Source organism: Carcharhinus amblyrhynchos, unplaced genomic scaffold (assembly GCF_965287045.1).
Source record: "Carcharhinus amblyrhynchos unplaced genomic scaffold, sCarAmb.v2.hapA chromosome_169, whole genome shotgun sequence".
NCBI lineage: Eukaryota > Metazoa > Chordata > Chondrichthyes > Carcharhiniformes > Carcharhinidae > Carcharhinus > Carcharhinus amblyrhynchos.
In genome coordinates, this window is record NW_027649909.1 from 124,669 (window position 1) to 151,535 (window position 26,867).

The window sequence follows — 26,867 nt, forward strand, 5'->3', positions numbered from 1 at the left end:
GTCTACCCTAAAATATATGTCCCCCAAAATTACTCACCAAAAAATTACACGCCAAAATATGTTCCCAGGTAGGGAAGTCCCCGTAACAAACCCAGACTCTGCCAATCCAAATCCAACTCCAAATCTGCCCCTCCCCAATCTCCCTGTCTGTAACCTGACTGTGTTTTGCACCAACAGGTGTTGGGATTCGAAGTGGATTTAGTGAACTCGGTTCAGTTCTCCAACCACACGGGTAAGATTCAGATCTCCAGACATTTCCTCGGAAATAATATCACTACTGCTGTTGTTCATTCAGGAGGTTGAAACATTGCTGGCTAAGACAGCATTTATTGCCCATCTCTAATTGCCAATGAGAGGGGGAAGATCAATTATAGGGTAAGTATTTTGAAGGTGGGCCAAATAACCTCAGTCTGCCAAATAGCTATTGTGATTTGAACCCTGGCATAAAGGTTGTGGCTGACATGTAACTGCCCACTAAAGTGGCCAAACAAGCCTCTTGGTTAAAGGACATGGGCAACAAATGCTGCCTTCAGCTGCAACACATGCTTCCCATGAAATAAAGAGGGAACTGACACCCGAGATAACTGGGCCCACACACACGGACCCTCATTGGGGTACGGGTCCCACACACACTGACTCTCACTGGGGTACGGGTCCCACACACACAGGTCCCGCACACACTGACTCTCACTGGGGTACTTGTCCCGCACACACTGACTCTCACTGGCGTACTTGTCCCGCACACACTGACTCTCACTGGGGTACGGCTCCCCCGCACACACTGATTCTCACTGGGGTACTTGTCCCGCACACACTGACTCTCACTGGGGTACGGGTCCCACACACACTGACTCTCACTGGGGTACGGGTCCCACACACACTGACTCTCACTGGGGTACTTGTCCCGCACACACTGACTCTCACTGGGGTACGGCTCCCACACACACTGACTCTCACTGGGGTACTTGTCCCGCACACACTGACTCTCACTGGGGTACGGCTCCCGCACACACTGACTCTCACTGGGGTACTTGTCCCGCACACACTGACTCTCACTGGGGGTACTTGTCCCGCACACACTGATTCTCACTGGGGTACTTGTCCCGCACACACTGATTCTCACTGGGGTACTTGTCCCGCACACACTGATTCTCACTGGGGTATGGGTCCCACACACACTGACTCTCACTGGGGTACGGGTCCCACACACACTGACTCTCACTGGGGTACGGGTCCCACACACACTGACTCTCACTGGGGTACGGGTCCCATACACACACTGACTCTCACTGGGGTACTTGTCCCACACACACTGACTCTCACTGGGGTACAGGTCCCATACACACACTGACTCTCACTGGGGTACGGGTCCCCCACACACACTGACTCTCACTGGGGTACGGGTCCCCCACACACACTGACTCTCACTGGGGTACAGGTCCCATACACACACTGACTCTCACTGGGGTACGGGTCCCCCACACACACTGACTCTCACTGGGGTACGGGTCCCCCACACACACTGACTCTCACTGGGGTACAGGTCCCATACACACACTGACTCTCACTGGGGTACGGGTCCCCCACACACACTGACTCTCACTGGGGTACAGGTCCCATACACACACTGACTCTCACTGGGGTACGGGTCCCCCACACACACTGACTCTCACTGGGGTACAGGTCCCATACACACACTGACTCTCACTGGGGTACGGGTCCCACACACACTGACTCTCACTGGGGTACAGGTCCCATACACACACTGACTCTCACTGGGGTACGGGTCCCCCACACACACTGACTCTCACTGGGGTATGGGTCCCACACACACTGACTCTCACTGGGGTACGGGTCCCACACACACACTGACTCTCACTGGGGTACGGGTCCCACACACACTGACTCTCACTGGGGTACGGGTCTCACACACACACTGACTCTCACTGGGGTACAGGTCCCATACACACACTGACTCTCACTGGGGTACAGGTCCCATACACACACTGACTCTCACTGGGGTACCGATGTGTAAGGTTTGTTGTGTCATTTCACTTATTGCATTATTCTGGTTGACCATGAGAAGGATAACAAAGCCTGAAGTTCCTTACAGGTAAGCTGGAGTTTGTGTGTAGCTAATCAAACAACAAGGCGCCGTCACAGGGCTCCCTGGGACTGGGCGTTGTTACGATCTCCAGCCAGCGTCTGCGCAGTGCCTCGGTTAGACCTGGAATTTATTCCGGATTTACTCAAGTTGCTCAGCGTCACACTTGATGAAACCATCACCTTAACTGAGACACTGATAATCCTGGGATTTATTTCACATCTGTCTCACGCAATGTGCCTTCTTAAACTTCTGGATTCTATTTTGTGTTCATTGAAAATACACAAATGGACTTTCAGCTGTATTTAAGGAATACCAGCTACAGGTGTCACATTGTCTGACATGTCTTAGGTGACCTCTTTATAATCATATCTATTTGAAACATTGGTTAGGCCACAGCTAGAGCACTGTGTGCAGTTCTGGAATCCACATTTTAGGAGGGATACGATAGCACTGGAAAGGGTGCAGAGGAGATTTATCTCGATGTTGCCTGGGCTGGAGAGTTTCAGCAATGAAGAGTAATTGCATAGACTGGGGTTGTTTTCCTTGGGGCTGAGGAGATTAAGTGGGGACATGATTGAGATATGTAAGATTCAAAATGTGGCAGATGGAGTGTAATGTGGATAAGTGTGAGGTTGTCCAGCAGAAAGCCAAATTATTACCTAAATGGGAAGCAGATTCAAAATGCGTCCGGGCAGAGGGATCTGGGTGTATGTGTTCATGAATTGCAGACAGTCGGTATGCAGGTATAGCATGTAATAAAAACGGTAAATGAAATGTTGGCATTTATTTAAAAGGGACTGAAGTATAAAAATAGAGAAGTGTTGTTGCAATTGTATGGGGTATTGGTGAAACCACATCTGCCATCTATCCACCCACTCCACCAACTTGTCTCTGTCCTTTTGAAGTTCTACGCTGCCCTCTTCACAGTTTACAATGCTTCCAAGTTTTGTATCATTCACAAATTTTGAAATTGTCCCCTGCACAACAAGATTTAGATCACTAATAAATATCAAGAAATCCTGGCCCCTGGGGAATCCACTAGAAACTTTCCTCCAGACAGAAAATATCCATTGACCGTTACTCTCTGCTTCCTGTTATTCAGCAAGTTTCATATCCATGTTGCTGCTGCCCCTTTTATTCCATCAGCTATAACTTTTCTCACAAGTCTGTTGTGCGGCAATGTATCGAATGCCTTCTGAAAACCTATGCATGTCACATCAACAGCATTACATAGAAATTAGAAGCAGGAGTAGGCCATTCAGCCCTTCAAGCCTGTTCTGCCATCCATGGCTGATCATCAAATTCAATATCCTGATCCCCTTTCCCCCATATCCCTTGATCCCTTTAGCCCCAAGCCCTATATCTAATTCCTTCCTGAAATCACACAATGTTCTGGCCTCATCTAACTTCACTGCTATGGTAGTGAATTCTACACATTCACCACTCTGAGTGAAGAAATTTCTCCTCACCACAGTCTTAAGACATTTATCCTTATCCTCAAATTATGACCCTTTGTTCTGCACTCCCCCACCATTGGGAACATTCTTTCTGAATCTACCCTGTAGAATTTTATAGATTTCTATAAGATCCCTCCATCACTCGTCTAAAACTCCAGTGAATATAATCCTAACTGACTTAGTCTCTCCTTATGTGACAGACCTGCCATCCCAGGAATCAGCCTGATAAACCTTCACTGTACTCCCTCTTTACTCAGATAAGGACTCCAAAACTGCACACAGTACTCCAGGTGTGGCCTCACCAACACCCTGTAAGTTGCAGTAAAACGCCCCTATCCCTATACTCAAATCCTCTCGTTATAAAGGCCAATACCATTTGCCTTCTTTTGCTCCAATTGCAATGGGATCTTGATCAATTGGGCCATTGGGCTGACGAATGGCAGGTGGGGTTTAATTTAGACAAATGCAGGGTGATGCATTTTGGTAGATTGAACCAGGGCAGGACTTACTCAGATAATGGTAGGGCACTGGGCAGAGTTACAGAACAAAGAGACCTCGGGGTACAGGTTCATAGCTCCTTGAAAGTGGAGTCACAGGTGGACAGAGTAGTGAAGAAGGCATTCAGCATGCTTGGTTTCATCGATCAGAACATTGAATATAGGAGTTGGGACATCTTGTTGAAGTTGTACAAGACATCAGTAAGGCCACATTTGGAGAACTGTGCGCAATTCTGGTCACCCTATTATAGAAAGGATATTACTAAACTAGAAAGAGTGCAGAAAAGATTTACTAGGATGCTACTGGGACTTGATGGATTGAGTTATAAGGAGAGGCTGGATAGACTGGGACTTTTTTCTCTGAAGCATAGAAGGCTGAGGAGTGATCTTACAGAGGTCTATAAAATAATGAGGGGCATAGATCAGCTAGATAGTCAATATCTTCTCCCAAAGGTAGGGAGTCTAAAACCAGAGGGCATAGGTTTAATGTGAGAGGGGAGAGATACAAAAGTGGCAGAAAGGCAATTTTTTCACAGAGGGTGGTGAGTGTCTGGAACAAGCTGCCAGAGATGATGATAGAGGTGGGTACAATTTTATCCTTTAAAAAGCATTTAGATAATTAGATGGGTAAGATAGGTATAGAGGGATATGGGCCAAATGCGGCTAATTGGGATTAGCTCAGGGGTTTTAGGAAACAAGGGCAGCATGGACAAGTTTCCATGCTGTAAACCTCTATCACTCTATAACTACTGCCTGCTGTACCTGCGTGCTTACTTTGTGACTGATGCATGAGGACTCCAAGGTCTTGCTGAGTTTCCACCTCTCTCAGTTTACACCCATTCAAATAATAATCTGTCTTCCTATTGTTGCTACCAAAGTGGATAACCTCACATTTATCCACATTATACTGCATCTGCCATGCAGATACCCACACACTCAGCCTGTCCAAATCACACTGAAGCATCTCCACATCCTCCTCACAGCTCACCCTCCCACCCAAGTTTGTATCATCTACAAATTTGGAGATAATACATTCAGTTCCGTCTTCCAAATCATTAGTATGTAATGTGGACAGTTGGAGTCCTAGCTCATAAGTGTTACCCTTATCGACACTTTCCGTTACCTCCTCCAAAAGCTCCAGCAAGTTAGTTAAACCCAATTTTCCCCTTGGAAATCCATGCTGGCTCTTCCCAGTCAACCCATATTTTACTATGTGACTATGAATTCTATCCGGTATAGTTGTATCTAGAATCTTGCCCACCACTGATGTTAAACTGACTGGCCAGTAATTGCTGGGGCTATCTGTACAGCCTGTTTTAAACAAGGGTGTAACATTTGCAATTCTCCAGTCCTCTGGCACCTCCCTGAGTCTGGAGAAGCTGGAAGGTTAGGGCCAATGTCCCTGCAATTTCCATTCTCACTTCCTTCAATATCCCTGGATCCATCTCATCTGATCCCAGTGCCTTGTCAACTTTCAGTCCTGACAGTCTATTCAACACTTTCCCCTTTTCAATTCTGAACTCTCCTAGGGACGAGTTTCCTCAGTTGTCACAATGGCCTGTGTATCCTTGGTAAAGACATGCGCAAAGTTTTTATTTCATTCCTTAGCCATGCCCCCAGCCTCCATGTGTAAAATCCGTTTTAGTTCCTTATTCAGCCCTATTCCTTTTAGCACCCTTTTACTGTTTATGTGCGTATAGAAGATTTTAGGATTCCCCTTTGTTTTAGCTGCCAATCTTTTCTCAGAATCCCTCTTCCCTTCTCTAAATGTGCTTTTTCACCTCTCCTGTGACCCTTCTCTATTCCTCTTGGTTCTCAACTGTATTTTCTACCTGACACCTGTTATAAACATACTTTGCTTCTTTACTTTAATTTCTGTCTCCTTTTTCATCCAGGGAGCTCTGGATTTCTTTGTCCTACCTTTCTCTTTGAAGGGAATATAGTGCGACTATGTCCGGACCATTTCTGTTGTAAAGGTATCCCATTGTTCAGCTATAGTTTTTCCCACTGACCTTTTGTTCCAGTCTAACTGGTCCAGCTCTGTTCCTGCCCCATTGAAGTCATCTCTCCCCCAGTTAATAATTTCTATTCTGGATTGTCTATTTTGCTTTACTATCATTATCCTAAATCTTCCGATTGAATGATCACAGTCTCCTAAATCTTCCCTCATTGACACTTGATGTACTTGGCCCACTTCATTTCCAAGAACCAAGTCCAATAATGCATCCTTACTTGTTGGTCTGGACACAAACAGCTACAGAAAATTCTCCTGGGCACAACGCAGGAACTTTTACCCTTTACGCTGTCACTGTCTCGGTCTGCATTTGGATAGTTGAAGACCCCACTAAAACTTCTCTATAATGTTTGCATTTCTCTGTAATTCCCAGGGGCACAGTAGCACAGTGGTTAGCACTGCTGCCTCACAGCACCAGGGACCTGGGTTCGATTCCCGGCTTGGGTCACTGTCTGTGTGGAGTTCACACTTTCTCCGTCTCTGCGTGGGTTTCCTCCAAGTGCTCCGGTTTCCTCCCACACTCCAAAAATGTGTGGGTTAGGTTGATTGGCCATGCTAAATTGACCTTAGTTTTGGGGATAGCAGGATAAATATGTGGGGTTATGGGGATAGGGTGAAATTGTCGTCAGTGCAGGCTAGATAGGCTGAATGGCCTCTTTCTGTACTGCAGGGATTCTATGATTCCCTGCAGATTTGTTCTCCTATATTCTTCTCACTAGTTGTTGGTCTCTGGACTACACTGAGCAATGGAATCGCACCCTTTTTGTTCCTCAGCTCCAGCCAAATTGATTTTGTTCCTGAACCCTCTGTGACATCCTCTTTCTCCAGCACAGAAATGCTCTCCTTAACTCCATGGTCTCCAAATAGTTGGTCCTGGAATCGTGAAAAGTCAGTTCTCACTGACTGCTGAATTGCTGCTGTAAACGTGCAGGACTCTGATATCTCACAGTGATGACCAAATCAGCTCGTTGACTGCTGAATCGCAGGCGTAAAGACATTGGATAAACTGGGTGAAGACAAAATGATGAGCGAGAGACCTCCAAGAGAGCAGAATCCTCCCATTTCCACCTGGAATGGGCAAGTGAATATTTTTTTAGTGGATGTCAAAGGCAAAATCGTTTGTCTCATTTGTTTACAGAGTTTGGCCTTAAGTAAAAGAGCTGATTTGGAGTGGTGTTAAGACAGTGCATGCAAAATTTCAAGCAAATTTCCATTTAAGCAGCATCGTTCAAAGTTGGGAAATTCAAGAGAATGTTAACAGCCACTCTTTTCAAAACATGTGGCAAAAGGCAAGGCTGGCAAAAAGGTGTCTTTTCACATTAGCTGTCTGCTGTTCACCGATGGTGAAGTTATGAGGAAGGCTGTGATAGTCGCTGCGGACACCTTGTTCAAAGACTTCAAAAACAAACATGGAATGATGACAGCCATCAAGAGCGTGCCGCTTGGTGCTTTAACAGTAGCCAGCAGGGTGGAATTACTCTTCAGGATATGTGTCTCAGCAAATACACCAAGACTTAGGCTGTGAATGTTTCTCACTGCAGTTCGATGAGTCAATAGACATGAGGAATACAGCTCAGTTAATTGTCATGCGAACAAAAACAAAGTTTATTTACTTATGTATTAATCGCAATTAAGGTTTGCGTTAACACTGCAATGAAGTTACAGTGAAATGCCCCTAGTTGCCACACTCTAGCACCTGTTTGGGTCAATGTACCTAACCAGCACATCTTTCAGACTGTGGGAGGAAACCGGAGCACCTGGAGGAAACCCACACAGACATGGGGAGAACATACAGACTCTGCACAGACAGTAAGCCAAGTGGGAATCAAACTTGGGTCCCTGGTGCTGTGAGGCAGCAGTGCTAAAGATATAGCAAAGGAGGACTTCCTCACTGCTCTGTTGCTGATAGAGAGGACAAGAGCAGAGGATGTTGGCAATGAATTCCAAAAGAAACTGGTTTCACTCACAACTGATGTTGCTTGAGTCACGATTGTAGGGCACTGCAGCTCATGGAATTTCAAAGAAGAATTCACTTATTAAATCTGGAATATAATGCTAGTTTTAGTTATGGTGACCGTGGAACTATTATTGATTATTATAAAAACCCATCTGGTTCACTAATGTCTCTTTAGGGAAGAAATCTGGTGTCCTCACCCAGTCTGGCCTACATGTCACTCCAGACTATCAGCAAAGTCAGGAGCAATTAGGGATGAGTAATAAATACCAGCCTTGCCAGCAATACCGTGGTATGAATGAGTAAAGAGAAAGGGCCATTCAGCCCATAGTTTTGTAGTAGTTTTTCAGGGGAGCTGAATGGGGCCTGAATTGTATGTGTTCCATTTCCTTGTTTCTCCTTTCTGTATGGTCTGTTCTCACCGTTTGGTGGGAATTGGAATGTCTTCATAACGTTGATGCAAAAAAGTGCAGTCAAGCTTCACAAATAGTCGCGGATCTCGTGTCAGGACCCAGGAAACATTCCTGGAACACTTGGGAGATTCAGGACATGGATGTATGTAAAAGATCAGACAATAGTCCTGCCATCACAGTCTGGAACTTGAACAGAGAACGTAGTGGAAGACATAGCCCTGTGATGAAGTGGAGATGGTTGAGAAATACAAGGTTCTAGGTACTCAGATCATGAACAATATATCCTGGTCCCTCCATGCTGCGCTGTAGTTAAGAAAGCCCACCAACATCTCTACTTTCTCAGAAAGCTAAGGAAATTTGGCATGTCTACTATAACTCTCACCAATTTCTTCAGACGCACCATTGAAAGCCTCCTTTCTGGTTATAGTGCAGCTTGGTATTTCAAGAAACTACAAAAGGTTGTGAACATGGCCCAGTCCATCACACAAAACAGCCTCCTATCCGTTGACTTATCTATATTTCCCGCTGCCTCAGAAAAACAGTCCGCATAATCAAAGACCCCATGCACCCCAGAATTCTCTCTTCCACCTTCATCCGTCGGGAAGAAGACACAAAAGGCTGAGGACATGTACCAACTGGCTCAAGAACAGCTTCTTCCCTGCTGCCATCAGACTTTTGAATGGATCTACCTTACATTAAGTTGATCTTTCTCTTCACCCTAGCTATGACTGTAACACTATAATCTGCACCCTCTCCTTTCCTTCTCCCCTGTGTACTCTATGAATGGTATGTTTGTAACGGCTTGTAAGAAACAATATTTTTCACTGTATAATGATATCTGTGACAATAATAATCCAATTCAGTTCCCACAGCTGCTGTTAGTGTTGTCACAAACTGTCAAATCTAGATCAACGAGGGCACAAATTGGATCAAGCCATTGGTTTGAATGGAAGGTAAATTGTTAGAACTCCCCCTTGCCAGCAGTGCACAAACCCCCTAAAGCAGTGGTCTTTGTCTCTCTCCCTCCAACCATCTCTCATTCACAATCCTCTGTGTTTAACATTTAGGATATGAGCACTGGAAGGGACAAACCATGACAGCGGAGGAGCTCCAGACACTATATGAAGGGCTCAAACTGAATGACGTGACTCGCTACGATTATGTACTGACAGGTAGGCATAGATTGCAAGGTTCACTTACTGAGTGTAACTATTGATGATGTGGATATGCTGGCGTTGGACTGGGGTAAACACAGTAAAAAGTCTGGCTGGTGTTGTCAGACTTTTTACTGTGTAACTATTGATGCAGCTGACAGTGCAGAGGGAGCTTTACCCTGTATCTAACCCCATGCTGTACCTGTCCTGTGGTGTAATATGGATTTTAGTAAGGCGTTTGATAAGGTTCACCATGGTAGGCTTCTGCAGAAGATGCAGATGTATGGGATTGGGGGTGATCTAGGTAATTGGATCAGGAATTGGCTAGCAGATAGGAGACAGAGGGTGGTGGTTGATGGTAAATATTCGTCATGGAGTTCGGTTACGAGTGGTGTGCCTCAGGGATCTGTTTTGGGGCCACTGCTGTTTGTAATTTTTATTAATGATCTGGATGAGGGTATAGTTGGGTGGATTAGTAAGTTTGCTGATGACACCAAAGTCGGAGGTGTGGTAGATTGTGAGGAAGGGTGTCATAGTTTGCAGGGTGACTTAGAAAGGTTGCAGAGCTGGGCCGCGAGGTGGCGGATGGAGTTTAATGTGGAGAAGTGTGAGGTAATTCATTTTGGTGGGAATAACAGATGTGTTGAGTATAGGGCTAACGGGAGGACTTTGAATAGTGTGGAGGAGCAGAGGGATCTAGGTGTATGTGTACATAGATCCCTGAAAGTTGGGAATCAAGTAGATCAGGTTGTTAAGAAGGCATACGGTGTCTTGGCGTTTATTGGTAGGGGGATTGAATTTAGGAGTTGCAGCGTCATGATGCAACTGTACACAACTCTGGTGCGGCCGCACTTGGAGTATTGTGTGCAGTTCTGGTCCCCACATTACAGGAAGGATGTAGAGGCTTTGGAGAGGGTGCAGAGGAGGTTTACCAGGATGTTGCCTGGTATGGAGGGGAGATCCTATGAGGAGAGACTGAGAGATTTGGGGTTGTTTTCGCTGGAAAGAAGGCGGCTAAGAGGGGACCTTATTGAAACATATAAGATGATTAGAGGTTTAGACAGGGTAGATAGTGATAGCCTTTTTCCTAGGATGGAGAAAGCGAGCACGAGGAGGCACGACTTTAAATTAAGGGGGGGTAGTTATAGGACGGATGTCAGGGGTAGGTTCTTTACCCAGAGGGTGGTGAGGGACTGGAATGCCCTGCCAGCTGCAGCTGTAAATGCGCCTAGTTTGGGGGCGTTTAAGAGATCTGTGGATAGGTTTATGGACGAAATGGGATTGGTTTAGATTAGTGGGTTAGTGTTGTTTTTTTTTTAAAAAAGCTGGTCGGCGCAACATCGTGGGCCGAAGGGCCTGTTCTGCGCTGTAATGTTCTATGTTCTATGTTTGATGGGGGACAGTGCAGAGGGAGCTTTACTCTGTATCTAACCCCGTGCTGTACCTGTCCTGGGAGTGTTTGATGGGGGACAGTGCAGAGGGAGCTTTACTCTGTATCTAACCCCGTGCTGTACCTGTCCTGGGAGTGTTTGATGGGGACAGTGTAGAGGGAGCTTTACTCTGTATCTAACCCCCTGCTGTACCTGTCCTGGGAGTGTTTGATGGGAAACACAGTAAAAAGTCTGACAACATCAGGTTTTAGTCCAGCCGATTTATTTGATAGTAAACGCACAAGCTTTCGAGGTTTCCCTCTTCGTCAGGTGAATGGAGAGTTCTGGCCTCGGACAGAGCATATAAAGCACAGACAGTTTAGAGATTACTGATTAGAATGCGAATCTTTACACCTAACCTGCTGTTCAAGTCCGAAAGTGGCTGACAACGTGAGTGGAAGGAGCACTGATCACAGGTTAAAGAGATGTGTATTGTCTCCAGACAGCACAGTGAGTGAGGTTTTGCAAACCCAGGCAAGTCACAGGGGTTACAGATAGTGTGACATGAACCCAAGATCCCTGTTGAGACCGTCCTCATGTGTGTGGAACTTGGCTATCAGTCTCTGCTCAGCGACTCTGCGCTGTCGTGTGTCGTGTTTGATGGGGACAGTGTAGAGGGAGCTTTACTCTATCTAACCCCGTGCTGTACCTGTCCTGGGAGTGTTTGATGGGGACAGTGTAGAGGGAGCTTTACTCTGTATCTAACCCCGTGCTGTACCTGTCCTGGGAGTGTTTGATGGGGACAGTGTAGAGGGAGCTTTACTCTGTATCTAACCCCGTGCTGTACCTATCCTGGGAGTGTTTGATAGGGGGACAGTGTAGAGGGAGCTTTATTCTGTATTTAACCCTGTGCTGTACCTGTCCTGGGAGTGTTTGATGGGCATGATGTGGGGATGCTGGCGTTGGACTGGGGTAAACACAGTAAGAAATCTCACAACACCAGATTAAAGTCCAACAGGTTTATTTAATAGTAAACCCGTAAGCTTTCAGAACGTTGTTCCTTCGTCAGGTGAGTGCAAAGTTCTGATCAGAAAAGGGCATATGAAGTCACACACAGTTTACAGGGTACTGATTAGAATGATTAGCTGTAGTGACTCGCATTCTAATCAGTACCCTGTAAACTGTGTGCGTCTTTATATGCCCTTCCCTGATCAGAACTTTCCACTCACCTGATGAAGGAACAGCGTTCTGAAAGCTTGTGGGTTTACTACTAAATAAACCTGTTGGACTTTAACCTGGTGTTGCGAAACTTCTTACTGTGTTTGATGGGGATGGTGTAGAAGGAACTTTACGCTGTATCTCATCCCATGTTGTCCCTGTCCTGGGAGTATTTGGGACAGTTGCTTATAAGAAAGCCAAAGACTTATTCGAAAGTGCCACCCTGTGGGGACATGTGCACTTCCACTCAGCTTTCTGAGGTGAGTTGATATCTGTCGGAAGCGCATTGTAAAGCTGGTGAATGGGGAGTGTGAAACTTCCTGCTCCCTGATTCCTTTATACAGTGAATGACACACTTTGTCTGTTTGTAAGGTTACACCAGAGACACTTCATTTCTGGATAAGGTGATGGAAATTATTCAGGAGCTGAGGAGACAGAACCCCAAGCTGGTTTATGGTAAGTCTTGAAAAAATAACTAATAGATAATGGATCAGTAACATGGAGCAGGGATTTGCTTTGTGATTCCTATCTAATCATGAGAGTCACCTTGTAGATAATTGAAAGTCCTGACCTTCACTCTCTGCCCTCTGATGCTGCTTAAACTGATGGCTGAGATTATTGCCAGCTCTTTTTAGACCCAAAGTCTGTGCTGCTAATTTAAATTGGTTCTGTTTGAGAGGACATCCATTCATTTAATTGGCTCATGAATAATTTGCCCTATTGAGGGTTGGGTTCGGACTGTGAATTCACATTGCGTTATAAATATAACAAATGGGAGCAAGGTGCTCAATCTGGAATTGAGTTTGGGTCAGCAAATTGTGCAATGAGAGAGCCCAGCAGGAGGCCATTCGGCCAATTGCACCTGTGTTGGCTCTTTGAAAGAGTTATCCAATTAATCCCACTGCCCTTGCTCTTTTGCCAAAGTCCTACAAATATTTTTCTTTCAAAGATTTACCGAATTCCCTTTTGAAAGTTCCTATTGAGTCTGCTTCTCTGCTCTTTTGGAAAAGTAATTTTCCTCACCTCCCTCTCTGGTGTTTTTGTCCATCATAGAACATAGAACATAGAACATAGAACATTACAGCGCAGAACAGGCCCTTCGGCCCACGATGTTGCGCCGACCAGTTACAAAAACAATGACCCACTAGCCTATACCAATCCCTTTTCGTCCATAAACCTATCCAGAGATCTCTTAAACGCCCCCAAACTAGACGCATCTACAACTGCAGCAGGCAGGGCATTCCAATCCCTCACCACCCGCTGGGTAAAGAACCTACCCCTGACATCCGTCCTGTAGCTACCCCCCCTTAATTTAAAGTCATGCCCCCTCGTGCTAGCTTTCTCCATCCGAGGAAAAAGGCTATCACTATCCACCCTATCTAAACCCCTAATCATCTTATATGTTTCAATAAGATCCCCTCTTAGCCGCCTTCTTCCCAACGAAAACAACCCTAGATCCCTCAGTCTCTCCTCATAGGACCTCCCCACCATACCAGGCAACATCCTAGTAAACCTCCTCTGCACCCTCTCCAACGCCTCCACATCCTTCTTGTAATGCGGGGACCAGAACTGCACACAGTACTCCAAGTGCGGCCGCACTAGAGTAGTGTACAGTTGCAACATTACACTGCGACTCCTAAATTCAATCCCCCTACCAATAAACGCCAAGACACCGTACGCCTTCTTGACAACCTTATCTACTTGATTCCCAACTTTCAGGGATCTATGTACACACACACCTAGATCCCTCTGTTCATCCACACTATTCAAAGTCCTCCCGTTAGCCCTATACTCAACACATCTGTTGCTCCTACCAAAGTGAATTACCTCACACTTCTCCGCATTAAATTCCATCCGCCACCTCTCGGCCCAGCTCTGCAACCTATCTAAGTCTCCCTGCAGACTATGACACCCTTCCTCACAATCTACCACACCTCCAACTTTGGTGTCATCAGCAAATTTACTAATCCACCCAACTATACCCTCATCCAGATCATTAATAAAAATTACAAACAACAGTGGCCCCAAAACAGATCCCTGAGGCACACCACTCGTAACTGCACTCCATGATGAATATTTACCATCCACCACCACCCTCTGTCTCCTATCTGATAGCCAATTCCTGATCCAACTTCCTAGATTACCCACAATCCCATACATCTGCATTTTCTGCAGAAGCCTACCATGGTGAACCTTATCGAACGCCTTACTAAAATCCATGTATACCACGTCAACTGCCTTACCCCCATCCACCTCTTTGGTCACCTTCTCAAAAAACTCAATAAGGTTAGTAAGGCACGACCTACCTGCTACAAAACCATGCTGACTATTTCTAATCAATTCATTACACTCCAAATAACTATAAATCCTATCCCTAATAATTTTTTCTAAAACCTTGCCCACAACAGAAGTAAGACTCACCGGTCTATAATTCCCGGCAAAGTCTCTGTTCCCCTTCTTAAACAATGGGACAACATTCGCTATCCTCCAATCCTCCGGGACTACACCAGAGACCAATGACGACCTGAAGATCTGAGCCAGAGGCTCTGCAATCACCTCTCTAGCCTCCCAGAGAATCCTAGGGTAGATCCCATCCGGACCAGGGGACTTATCTATTTTCAGCCCCTCAAGAATTTCCAGCACATCCTCTTTATCAACCGTAATACTTTCTATTTTACACCCCTGCGACCCAATGTCCTCCTCAGCTATATTCATGTCCCCCTGCGTGAACACCGAAGAGAAATATTGGTTCAATACTTCTCCAATCTCCTCCGGTTCCACACACAACTTCCCCCTGCTGTCTGTAACTGGCCCTAATCTTGCCCTGACCAACCTTCTGTTCTTGACATACTTATAGAACGCCTTAGGATTCTCCTTAATCCTATCAGCCAAAGTCTTCTCATGTCCTCTTTTAGCCCTTCTCAACTCACTCTTCAACTCCCTCCTAGCCAATCTAAAGCTTTCTAGTGCACTATCTGAGCCCTCCAATCTCATCCGAACATAAGCCTCCTTTTTCTTTTTAACCATCGACTCAACTCTTTTAGTGCACCACGGTTCCCTAGATCTACCAAATCCACCATGCCTGACAGGGACATACCTATCAAGGACTCGCAGTAGCTGCTCCTTGAAAAAATTCCACATTTCAGATGTTCCCAGTCCCTGCAATCCCCTAATCCAATCCATGCTTCCTAATTCACTCCTGATAGCCTCATAATCGCCCTTACCCCAGCTAAAATTGCTGACCCGAGGTTCACGCCTATCTCTTCCCATCACTAAGGTGAACGTAACCGAATTGTGGTCACTATCACCAAAATGCACACCAACTTCCAAGTCTAGCACCTGGTCTGGCTCATTTCCCAGCACCAAATCCAATATAGCCTCACCTCTAGTTGGCCTGTCTACATACTGAGACAAAAAACCTTCCTGCACGCTTTGTACAAACACTGACCCCTCTAGCGAGCTAGAACTATAGCAACTCCAATCAATATTCGTAAAGTTAAAGTCCCCCATAACAATTACCCTATTACTTTCACTCCTAACCAGGATTGTCTCCGCAATCCTTTCCTCAACCTCTCTAGAACTTTTAGGAGGTCTATAAAAGACTCCCAACAGGGTGACCTCTCCTCTCCTATTTCTAATCTCCGCCCATACTACCTCAACTGACAAGTCCTCATCAAACTTTCTCTCCGACACTGTGATACAGTCCTTGACTAGCAATGCTACCCCACCCCCCCTTCTACCTTCTTCTCTACTCCGACTAAAGCATTTGTACCCCGGAACCTGCAACATCCATTCCTGACCCTGCTCTATCCAAGTCTCAGAAATGGCCACAACATCAAAGTCCCAGGTACTGATCCACGCTGCAAGTTCATCCACTTTATTGCGAATACTCCTCGCATTAAAGTACACGCATTTCAAACCCTGCTCCGCCCCACCCCCACTATGCCGTGCCTTGCATTCCCCAACTATGCCCCCCTCACTTTCACCCCCTTTCCTCACTATCCCTCCCCCCCTCCGAATCAGTTTAAACCTTCCTGCATCGCTTTTGCAAATTTACCCCCCAGGATATTGATTCCCCTCTGGTTCAGGTGTAGACCATCCCTCTTATAGAGGTCCCACCTTCCCCAGAATGAGCCCCAATTGCTCAAGTACCTGAACCCCTCCCTCCTGCACCATCCCCTCAGCCACGAGTTCAAACTTTCCCTCTCCCTATTCCTCTCTAATCTATCCCGTGGCACAGGCAAGAGTCCAGATATAACTACTCTTTCTGACTTCGCCTTGAGTTTCCATCCCAACTCCATAAATCTTTGCTTAATCTCCCCTTCCCTTAATCTCCCTATGTCATGTGTCCCCACATGAACTATAACTTGGGGTTGATCTCCCTCTCCCCTAAGAGTCCTGAATACTCTGTCCGATACATCCTGGACCCCAGCCCCTGGTAGGCAACACACCAGCCCAGAGTCCCTACCCTTACCTCCAACTCTCCTATCCGTCCCCATAACCGTGGAGTCCCCAATCACGAGGCCCAATCTCTTACCCCTAACCACCTGAGGCTTGCCAATAGGCTCACCCCCAGAGACCTGCTCCCTTTGGCTATCCCCAGTTGATTTCTCCTCAACTGTAGCCTCCAGGACCGAGAACCTATTTTGGAGGGGAACAGCCCCAGGGGATTGTCCCCCCAACTGCTTTTTGCCCCTCTTCCTGGCAGTGACCCAAGACTTATTCCTAGGAGTGACTATCTCCTTATAACTCCTTTCTATGTCCTGCTCCACTTCCCGAATTATACGGAGCTCCTCTAATTCCCCTTCCAGCTCCTTTACACGCTCCTCCAGAAACTGCAATCTAACACACTTCCCACAAGTAAAATCACCTGAAACACTGTGGGAGTCCCTCACTACATACATCCCACAGGAGATGCAGCTTACAGCCTGAACTGCCATCCCTGAATCAATTACCAGCAGAAAAGTAAGAATATAAAAAAAAAACTTCCCTCACACTTATAATTAGGTTAGAGGAGGTGGAAGGGTGGGATTCTCTACCAGTGTAGAGAATCGGGAATCCTCTCTGCACTAATTTATAGTGTTAGGGGCACGAGAAAAAAAAAAACTACAACTACCGGTAAGCGTCCTAGTGACGACTTCCGGTTTCTAACTAATTTAAAAAAAACCGCCGAAACTCGCGACTTAACACTAAAAATAAAAAGTTAAACGGAATAAACAGAAAATTATACCTTATTTTTGCCTCCTCGCACGCCCAAAAATCGCTGCCTCTCGACTCAGCTCCACAGGAACAATGAGGCCGAGACACGGAGGTAGGTGTTTTTAAACCCGAAAAAAAAAACTACAACTACCGGTAAGCGTCCTAGTGACGACTTCCGGTTTCTAACTAATTTAAAAAAAACCGCCGAAACTCGCGACTTAACACTAAAAATAAAAAGTTAAACGGAATAAACAGAAAATTATACCTTATTTTTGCCTCCTCGCACGCCCAAAAATCGCTGCCTCTCGACTCAGCTCCACAGGAACAATGATTTTGGAATCATGATTTTGTTTCTGCCTCTGTCAAACTTCCTCTCTAAGGACAATTATCCTAGCTCATAGAAACATAGAAAAACTACAGCACAATACAGGCCCTTTGGCCCACAAAGTTGTGCTGAAGATGTCCCTACCTTAGAGATTACTAGGCTTACCTATAATCCTCTATCTTACTAAGTTCCATATACTTATCTAAAAGTCTCTTTAAAGACCCTATCGAATCCGCCTCCACCACCGTTGCTGGCAGCCCGTTCCACGCGCCCACCACTCTCTGAGTGAAAAACTTACCCCTGACATTTCCTCTGTACCTACTCCCCAGCACCTTAAACCTATCCTCTTGTGGCTGCCATTTCAGCCCTGGGAAAAGCCTCTGACTATCCACTCGATCAATACCTCTCAACATCTTATACATCTCTTATCAGGTTACCCCTCATCCTTTGTCTCTCCGAGGAGAAAAGGCTGAGCTCCCTCAACCTATCCTCATAAGGAATGCTCCCCAATCCAGGCAACATCCTTGTAAATCTCCTCTGTACCCTTTCTATGGCTTCCACATCCTCCCTGTAATGAGGCGACCAGAACTGAGCACAGTACTCCAAGTGGGGTCTGATCAGGGTCCTATAAAGCTGCAACATTATCTCTCGACTCCAGAACTCAGTTCCTCAATTGATGAAGGCCAGTACACCATACGCCTTCTTAGCCACAGCTTCAACCTGCACAGCTGCTTTGAGCGTCCAATGAACTCGGACCCCAAGATCCTTCTGATCTTCCACACTGTCAAGAGTCCTACCGTTAATATTATATTCCTTCATCCCATTAGACCTGCCAAAATGAACCACTTCACACTTATCTAGCTTGAACTCCATCTGCCACTTCTCTGCCCAGTCTTGCATCCTATCTATTTCACGCTGCAACTTCTGACATCCCTCCAAACTATCCGCACCTGCGCAAAGATATTTTGGCCTTGGAGGGAGTGCAGAGGAGGTTTACTAGGCTGATACCGGAGTTGAGGGGGTTGAGCTATGAGGAGAGGCTGAATAAACTGGGCTTGTACTCGTTAGAGTTTAGAAGAATGAGGGGAGATCTCATTGAGACTTATAAGATGATGAATGGGATGGATAGGATAGAGGTGGAGAGACTCTTCCCGCTCAAAAAAGACAGTAGGACTAGGGGGCACAGCCTCAAGATAAAAGGGGGGCGGTTTAGAACAGAGTTGAGGAAGAACTTCTTCACTCAAAGGGTGGTGAATCTCTGGAATTCTCTGCCCGTTGAAGTGGTGGAGGCTGCCTCGCTAAATATTTTTAAGACGCGGGTTGATGGGTTTTTGATAAGAGAGGGGATTAAGGGTTATGGGGAGAGGGCGGGAAAGTGGAACTGAGACACGACAGATCAGCCATGATCTTATTGAATGGCGGGGCAGGCTCGAAGGGCTAGATGGCCTACTCCTGCTCCTATTTCTTATGTTCTTTTGTTCTTATCCACAACACCTCCAACCTTTGTGTCATCAGCAAACTTACCAACCCATCCCTCCACTTCCTCATCCAGGTCATTTATAAAAGTCACAAAGAGTGAGGGTCCCAGAACAGATCCCTGGGGCACTCCACTGGTGACCATGCAGAATATGACCCATCTGTAACCACTCTTTGCCTTCTGTGAGCAAGTCAGTTCTGAATCCACAAAGCAATGTCCCCTTGGATCCCATGCCCCCTCACTTTCTCAATAAGCCTTACATGGGGCACCTTATCAAATGCCTTGCTGAAGTCCATGTATAAGAACATAAGAAATAGGAGCAGGAGTAGGCCAACTAGCCCTTCGAGCCTGCCCCGCCATTCAATAAGATCATGGCTGATCTGTCGTGGCTCAGTTCCACATTCCCGCCCTCTCCCCATAACCCTTAATCCCCTCGCTTATCAAAAACCCATCAACTCACATCTTAAAAATATTTAGCGCGGCAGCCTCCACCACTTCAACGGGCAGAGAATTCCAGAGATTCACCACCCTTTGAGTGAAGAAGTTCCTCCTCAACTCCGTTCTAAACCGCCCCCCCTTTATCTTGAGGCTGTGCCCCCTAGTCCTACTGTCCTTTCTGAGCGGGAAGAGTCTTTCCACCTCTATCCTATCCATCCCATTCATCATCTTATATGTCTCAATGAGATCTCCCCTCATTCTTCTAAACTCTAACGAGTACAAGCCTAGTTTATTCAGCCTCTCCTCATAGCTCAACCCCCTCAACTCCGGTATCAGCCTAGTAAACCTCCTCTGCACTCCCTCCAAGGCCAAAATATCCTTGCGTAAGTGCGGCGACCAAAACTGCACACAGTACTCCAGCTGCGGCCTCACCCTATACAGCTGCAGCAAGACCTCCCTACTTTTATATTCAATCCCCCTTGCTATGAAGGCCAGCATCCCATTCGCCTTCCTGACCACCTGCTGCACCTGCAAGCTGGGTTTTTGCGACTCTTGCACAAGGACCCCGAGGTCCCTCTGCACCGTCGCCTGCTGCAGTTTTTCGCCACGTAAGTAATAGTCCTTCCTACCATTATTCCTACCAAAGTGGACCACTTCGCACTTGCCAACATTAAATTCCATTTGCCAGTTCCTGGCCCATTCGCCCAGCCTATCCAGATCCTTCTGCAGACTCTCCACACCCTCCACGCAATTTGCTGTTCCACCAATCTTGGTGTCATCAGCAAATTTCGACACCATACACTCGGTTCCCTCCTCTAGATCATCTATATAAATGGTAAATAGCTGAGGCCCCAGCACCGACCCCTGGGGCACTCCGCTAGTCACCAACCGCCAATCCGAATAGCACCCATTGACCCCCGCTCTCTGCCTCCTATTTGACAACCAATCCTCTATCCACGCTAACACCCTACCCCCAACTCCAATCCCCCTCACCTTCTGCAATAACCTCTTGTGAGGTACCTTGTCAAACGCCTTCTGAAAATCAAGGAAGACCACATCCACCGGCTCTCCTCTATCCACCGCCCTAGACACATCCTCATAGAACTCCAATAAATTTGTCAGACACGACTTCCCCTTAACGAAACCGTGCTGCGTCTGCTCTATCAAGCAATTCCCCTCAAGATGCCTCGCTATTTCCTCCTTGATGACGGATTCTAACATTTTACCTACAACAGACGTTAAACTAACCGGCCTATAATTCCCCGCCTTTTGCCTGCCACCCTTCTTAAACAACGGCGTAACATTAGCCGCTTTCCAATCTTCCGGCACTTCCCCGGAATCCAGCGACGTTTGGAAAATAACCACCAAGGCATCCACTATCACCTCCGCCATTTCTTTCAGAACCCTCGGACGCATTCCATCCAGTCCTGGGGACTTGCCCACAATCAGTCCCTCCAGTCTGTCGAGCACTGCCTCTCTAGTAACAATAATGGCATTGAGACCCTCCAGTCCTACCACCTTTCCATCGCTAACACCTGGCAAATTATTCACGTCCTCCTCCATCTACTGCTCTTACTACATACTATGTCGATATACTACATCTACTGCTCTTCCTTGATCAATATGTTTAGTCACATCTTCAAAAAATTCAATCAGGCTCGAAAGGCACGATCTGCCTTTGACAAAGCCATGCTGATTATTCTTAATCATATTATACTTCTCCAAATGTTCATAAATCCTGCCTGTCAGGATCTTCTCCATCAACTTACCAACCACTGAGGTTAGACTCACTGGTCTATAATTTCCAGGGCTATCTCTACTCCCTTTCTTGAATAAAGGAACCACATCCACAATCCTCTGGAACCTCTCCCGTCTCCATTGATGATGCAAAGTTCAGAGGCTCAGCAATCTCCTCTCTCGCCTCCCACAGTAGCCTGGGGTACATCCTATCCGGTCCCGGTGACTTATCTAACTTGGTGCTTTTCAAAAGCGTCAACACATCCTCTTTCTGAATATCTACATGCTCAAGCTTTTCAGTCCGCTACAAGTCTGCACTACAACCACCAAGATCCTTTTCCATAGTGGATACTGAAGTAAAGTATTCATTAAGTATCTCTGCTATTTCCTCCAGTTCCATACAAACTTTCCCACCATCACACTTGACAGGCCCTATTCTTTCACGTACCTGAAGTACCTGACTTCAGGTACATGCTCCTGCATGTACCTGAAGTCTTTCGTTGGTGGGACCATTGTAAGATTATAAGACATAGGAGCAGAATTAGGCCACTCGGCCCATCGAGTCTGCTCTGTCATTCAATCATGGCTGATATTTTTCTCATCCCCATTCTCTTGCCTTCTCCCCATAACCCCCGATCCCCTTATTAATCAAGAACCTATCTATCTCTGTCTTAATGAGACTCAGTGATCTGGCCTCCACAACCTTCTGTGGCAAAGAATTCCACACATTCCCCACTCTCTGACTGAAGAAATTCCTCCTCATCTCTGTTTTAAAGGATCGTCCCTTTAGCCTGAGGTTGTGCCTCTGGTTCTAGTTTTTCCTACTAGTGGAAACATCCTCTCCACACCCACTCTATCCAGGCCTCACAGTATCCTGTAAGTTTCAATAAGATCCCCCCTCATCCTTCTAAACTCCAACGAGTACAGACCCAGATTCCTCAACCATTCCTCATACGACAAACTCTTCATTCCAAGGATCATTCTTGTAAACCTTTTCTGGATCCTTTCCAAGGCCAACACACCCTTCTTAGATTCAGGGCCCAAAACTGCTCACAATACTCCAAATGGGGTCTGACCAGAGCCTTACACAGCCTCAGAAGTACATCCCTGCTCTTGTATTCTAGCCCTCTCGACATGAATGCTAACATTGCATTCGCCTTCCTAACTGCCGACTGAACCTGAATTTTGAAAAATGACTCCCAAGTCCCTTTGTGTTTCTGATTTCCTAAACATTTCCCCATTTAGAAAACAGTCTGTGCCTTGATTCCTCCTTCCAGGTGCATAACCTCACATTTTTCCCCATTATATTCCATCTGCCACTTCTTTGCTCACTCTCCTAACCTGTCCAAGTCCTTCTGCAGCCCCCCTGCTTCCTCAATACTCCCTGTCCCTCTGCAGTAAATCACCTCCGCAGCCTCTCCAAGCCCTGGACATTCTTCCGGAAGTGAAATATTCAGAATTAAACACAATGCTCCACTAAAGCATAACCAATGTTTCATAAAGCTTTAACGTTACTTCATGGCCTTGTGCAGCAAGGGGCTGAGGGTGAGAATCTGAGAACGACATGGATAGCTGCAGCTTCAAAGGGACCAGTGTCTGAGGGGTTTGAGCATGTGCGAGGCAGGGGCTTTTCAGAAGAACAAAAACTGATTGTTCATTTATTTCTCTTCCAGTTTGTGACCCAGTGATGGGCGATAAAAGGAATGGGGATGGATACATGGTGAGTCTTCTGGGTGAATCTCTCTCTGCCTCTGTGTGTCCAGCAGATACGATTTTGCTGAATGTCATCTTCTCTTCCTAGTATGTTCCAGAAAACCTTCTCCCAGCTTACAAAGAGAAAGTGGTCCCACTCGCTGACATCATCACTCCAAACCAGTATGAAGCAGAGTAAGTGTCAGCACCTGATGATTATTGATATCCTCTCTTCCTACCCCCCACCACAAAGTGGGAATAAGCTCCACAGGACAGCAGCATGCTGCCTGCTATCTGTGACTCCATTGCACACTGTCTCTCAGTATCTGGTGCTGAAGAGCAGGGTGTTGATGAAAGTGGCACCCCAGCTTCTTTAGGGAAGTAAAGGAGTTGATGGTCTCACCCTCACTTTAAACATTTTAAAAGACACAGTGAGGTGACCTGACTGAATAACGTAGTTATTCTTATCAAGTATCTCGTTGCAGCCCTGCTTCAGAGTGAGCACTGATTGAAGGGTCCGTGCAAAGATCCTTGCTGTCTGGTTTTGCAGCTGTTATACACAGAGTACCAGCAGATAGTCATTCTGCACTTTGAAGAACAAGATACAGACATTTTGAGGGCAAGGTTAGAAAAACAGCGCACAGAGTGCTGCAATATCTCCCTTATCACCAAGTGGTTAGAACAGGTGACCTTGTTGCCTATGAATTCTTTGACTAATGTCAATGGGTTCGGAACACGGTGAAGCCTTCCATTGTTTGCTGGAGCAGACGAGTGAAGGAGCAGAGAGACAGATAAGAAATTACCTGTTGAAAACCTGTTTAAATAAGTTTAAAGCACTTTCGTAGTAAGAACTTACCTTGTAGAACTGTTTAAATCATTTAAAAGCATTTTTGCGGGCTTTTTGTATCTACCGCTTTAAGAATTCTAAGGGAGTGGATCGCAGGGAGTTGTGGGGGAGCAGGCTTTAAAACAGCACCAGGTTTAAAAGGAGGCCTGGTGTAGACAGTGGGCAGCGGAGTGAGTGGGAAGCAGAGTGAGCTATTAGGGCTTAGGATCAAAAGGGCTGGGGAGAAAAAGGGCCAGGTAAGTTCGTGTTGAAATTTTCAATACTACTACAGTGAATAATGGAGGGGCATGTGATGTGTTGTTTCTGCATGATGTGGGAACTGGTGGACCCCAGGGTCCTTTCCAGTGACCATGTCTGCAGTAAGTGCAGGTTGCTGGAGGAGCTCCAGCTCAAGGTAGATGAGCTGGCCTCTGAGCTACAGACACTGAGGCTCATCAGGGGGAGAGAGGGTGCCATTGTCAATGGGGTGCAAGTGACATCCACTCCCCCTAGACTGGCTAACTCTAAGGGTCAGGAACAAGAGGGGGGTGGGGTGGGGAGCAGAGGGAGGGGGGTGGGGAGCGGAGGGAGGGGGGTGGGGAGCAGATGCCTCAACCTCTCAATCTGCATCACAGGTTTGAGGTTCTTGCTTCCACTCTGGACGAGAACGAGGGAGGTGAGGTTGGTGAGCAAACTGCACACAGTACAGTGATGCAGCAGGACATAGGCAAAGAGAAGGTGAAAAGGAACGTAGTAGTGATTGGGGATAGTGGGGTGAAGGGTATTGACACTGTCCTTTGTCACAATGACAAAGTGCACAGAAGGGTGTGTTGTCTGCCTGGTGCTCGGGTCCAGGATGTCACATCTGGGCTGCAGAGGAACCTGGAGTGGGAGGGTGAGAATCCGGTCGTTGTGGTACATGTGGGTGCCAACGACGTAGGCAAAATGCGAACTGAGGATCTGGGGAGGGAGGATGAAAAGCTGGGAATGGAAATAAAAAGTAGAACCGACAAGGTGGTTATCTCTGGGCTACTGCCTGAACTGAGTGCAGACGGGCGTAGGGTAGATAGGATTAAGGAAATGAATGGGTGGCTCAGAGATTGGTGTGGGAGGAATGGGTTTGAATTTATGGGGCATTGGCATCAGTATTGGGGTAGGTGGGACCTGTTCGGGCGGGATGGGGTTGGTCTGAACCGTGCTGGGACCAGAGTCCTGGCGAATCGTGTAAATAGGACTGTAGACAGGGCTTTAAACTAATTAGTGGGGGGGGAAGGTGCGAGGGTAGGTGACATTACGGGGTCTAAAGTTAAGGAGAGGGTACAGGTAAGGGAAGAGGCCGAGGATGTCCCAATAATAAAGGGAGTAGGGGGCGTGAGTATGGTTGGTGGCGTTCTGGCAAATAGGGTCCAGGTGAGGGCTGGGATGAAGGCACTTTATCTGAATGCACGAAGCATTCGGAATAAAGTGGATGAGCTGGTGGCGCAGATCAGCACAAATCGATATGATCTGGTGGCCATTACAGAGACGTGGCTGCAAGGTGACAGGGACTGGGAGCTGAATGTCCAGGGGTATCAAGTGTTTAGGAAGGATAGGCGGGAGGAAAAAGCGGGGAGGCGTAGCTCTGATGATTAAGGATAGCATCAGGGTGGTAGCAAGGGATGATATTGGAGCCAAGGAGCAGAAAGTGGAATCGTTGTGGGTGGAGATTTGGAACAGCAAAGGGAGGAAGATGCTGGTGGGTGTCGTCTATAGGCCCCTGAATAATGATCTGGAGGTGGGGCGGGTTGTTAACAAGCAAATAAATGCGGCATGCAGGAATGGAACGGCGATAATTATGGGGGATTTCAATCTACATATTGATTGGTCGACTCATGTTGGACGCGGTGGGCTCGAGAAGGAGTTCTTGGAATGCTGCCGGGATAGTTTCCTTGAACAATGTGTGTTGGAGCCGATGAGGGAGCGAGCTATCTTGGATCTGGTGTTATGTAATGAGGCGGGTAGAATTAGGGACCTTGCGGTGAAGGATCCTCTTGGGGAGAGTGATCATTGTATGGTGGAGTTTCTGGTGCAGATGGAGGAGGAGAAAGTGGGTTCCCGGACATGCGTTCTTTGTTTGAACAGAGGGGAGTACGGTAGGATGAGAGAAGAATTGGTGAATGTTGATTGGGGGAGCGCGTTGGAAGGTAGGTCTGCTGAGGAGCAGTGGAGGATCTTTAAGGAGATCTTTCTTGGTGCTCAGCAGAAATTTATTCCGATGGTCAAAAAGGACCGTAGGAGGAGAGGTAATCAGCCGTGGATAACGAAGGAGGTGAAGGAAAGTGTTAAATTAAAAGCGGAGGCATTTAGAGTAGCTAAGAGTAGTGGGTGGGAAGAGGATTGGGAGAGGTTTAAATGTCAACAAAGATTGACAAAGAAGTTGATAAAGAAGGGTAGGAGAAACTATGAAGCTGGGCTAGCGCTTAATATAAAAAAGGATAGCAAGAGTTTTCATAAATGTATAAAAAGGAAGAGGCTGGCTAGGGTGAACGTTGGATCCTTAAAGGATGAGAGGGGGTACTTAGTGGTAGGGGATGGGGAAATGGCTGAGATCGTGAATAACTTTTTTGTTTCGGTCTTCACGGAGGAAGACGTGAATAATTTGCCGGGTGTTAGTGATGGAAAGGTGGTAGGACTGGAGGGTCTCAATGACATTACTGTTACTAGAGAGGTGGTGCTCGGCAGACTGGAGGGGCTGATTGTGGACAAGTCCCCAGGACCGGATGGAATGCGTCCGAGGGTTCTGAAAGAAATGGCGGAGGTGATAGTGGATGCCTTGGTGGTTATTTTCCAAACGTCGCTGGATTCCGGGGAAGTGCCGGAAGATTGGAAAATGGCTAATGTTACGCCGTTGTTTAAGAAGGGTGGCAGGCAAAAGGCGGGGAATTATAGGCCGGTTAGTTTAACGTCTGTTGTAGGTAAAATGTTAGAATCTGTCATCAAGGAGGAAATA

At 46.7% G+C, this 26,867-nt stretch overlaps 1 protein-coding gene across 2 annotated transcripts in view; it reads left to right on the forward strand.

Annotated features, from left to right (window-relative positions):
- Nucleotides 1-26,867, forward strand: part of LOC145338775 (pyridoxal kinase-like) — a 67,437-nt gene that overhangs the window by 5,584 nt on the left and 34,986 nt on the right. For both annotated transcript variants that reach the window (XM_080183167.1, XM_080183166.1), the window contains exons 2-6: nt 178-232; nt 9,510-9,614; nt 12,557-12,640; nt 23,034-23,080; nt 23,162-23,247. In XM_080183167.1, the coding sequence (XP_080039293.1) occupies nt 178-232; nt 9,510-9,614; nt 12,557-12,640; nt 23,034-23,080; nt 23,162-23,247 (377 nt within the window). The remainder of the gene's footprint in view (nt 1-177; nt 233-9,509; nt 9,615-12,556; nt 12,641-23,033; nt 23,081-23,161; nt 23,248-26,867) is intronic.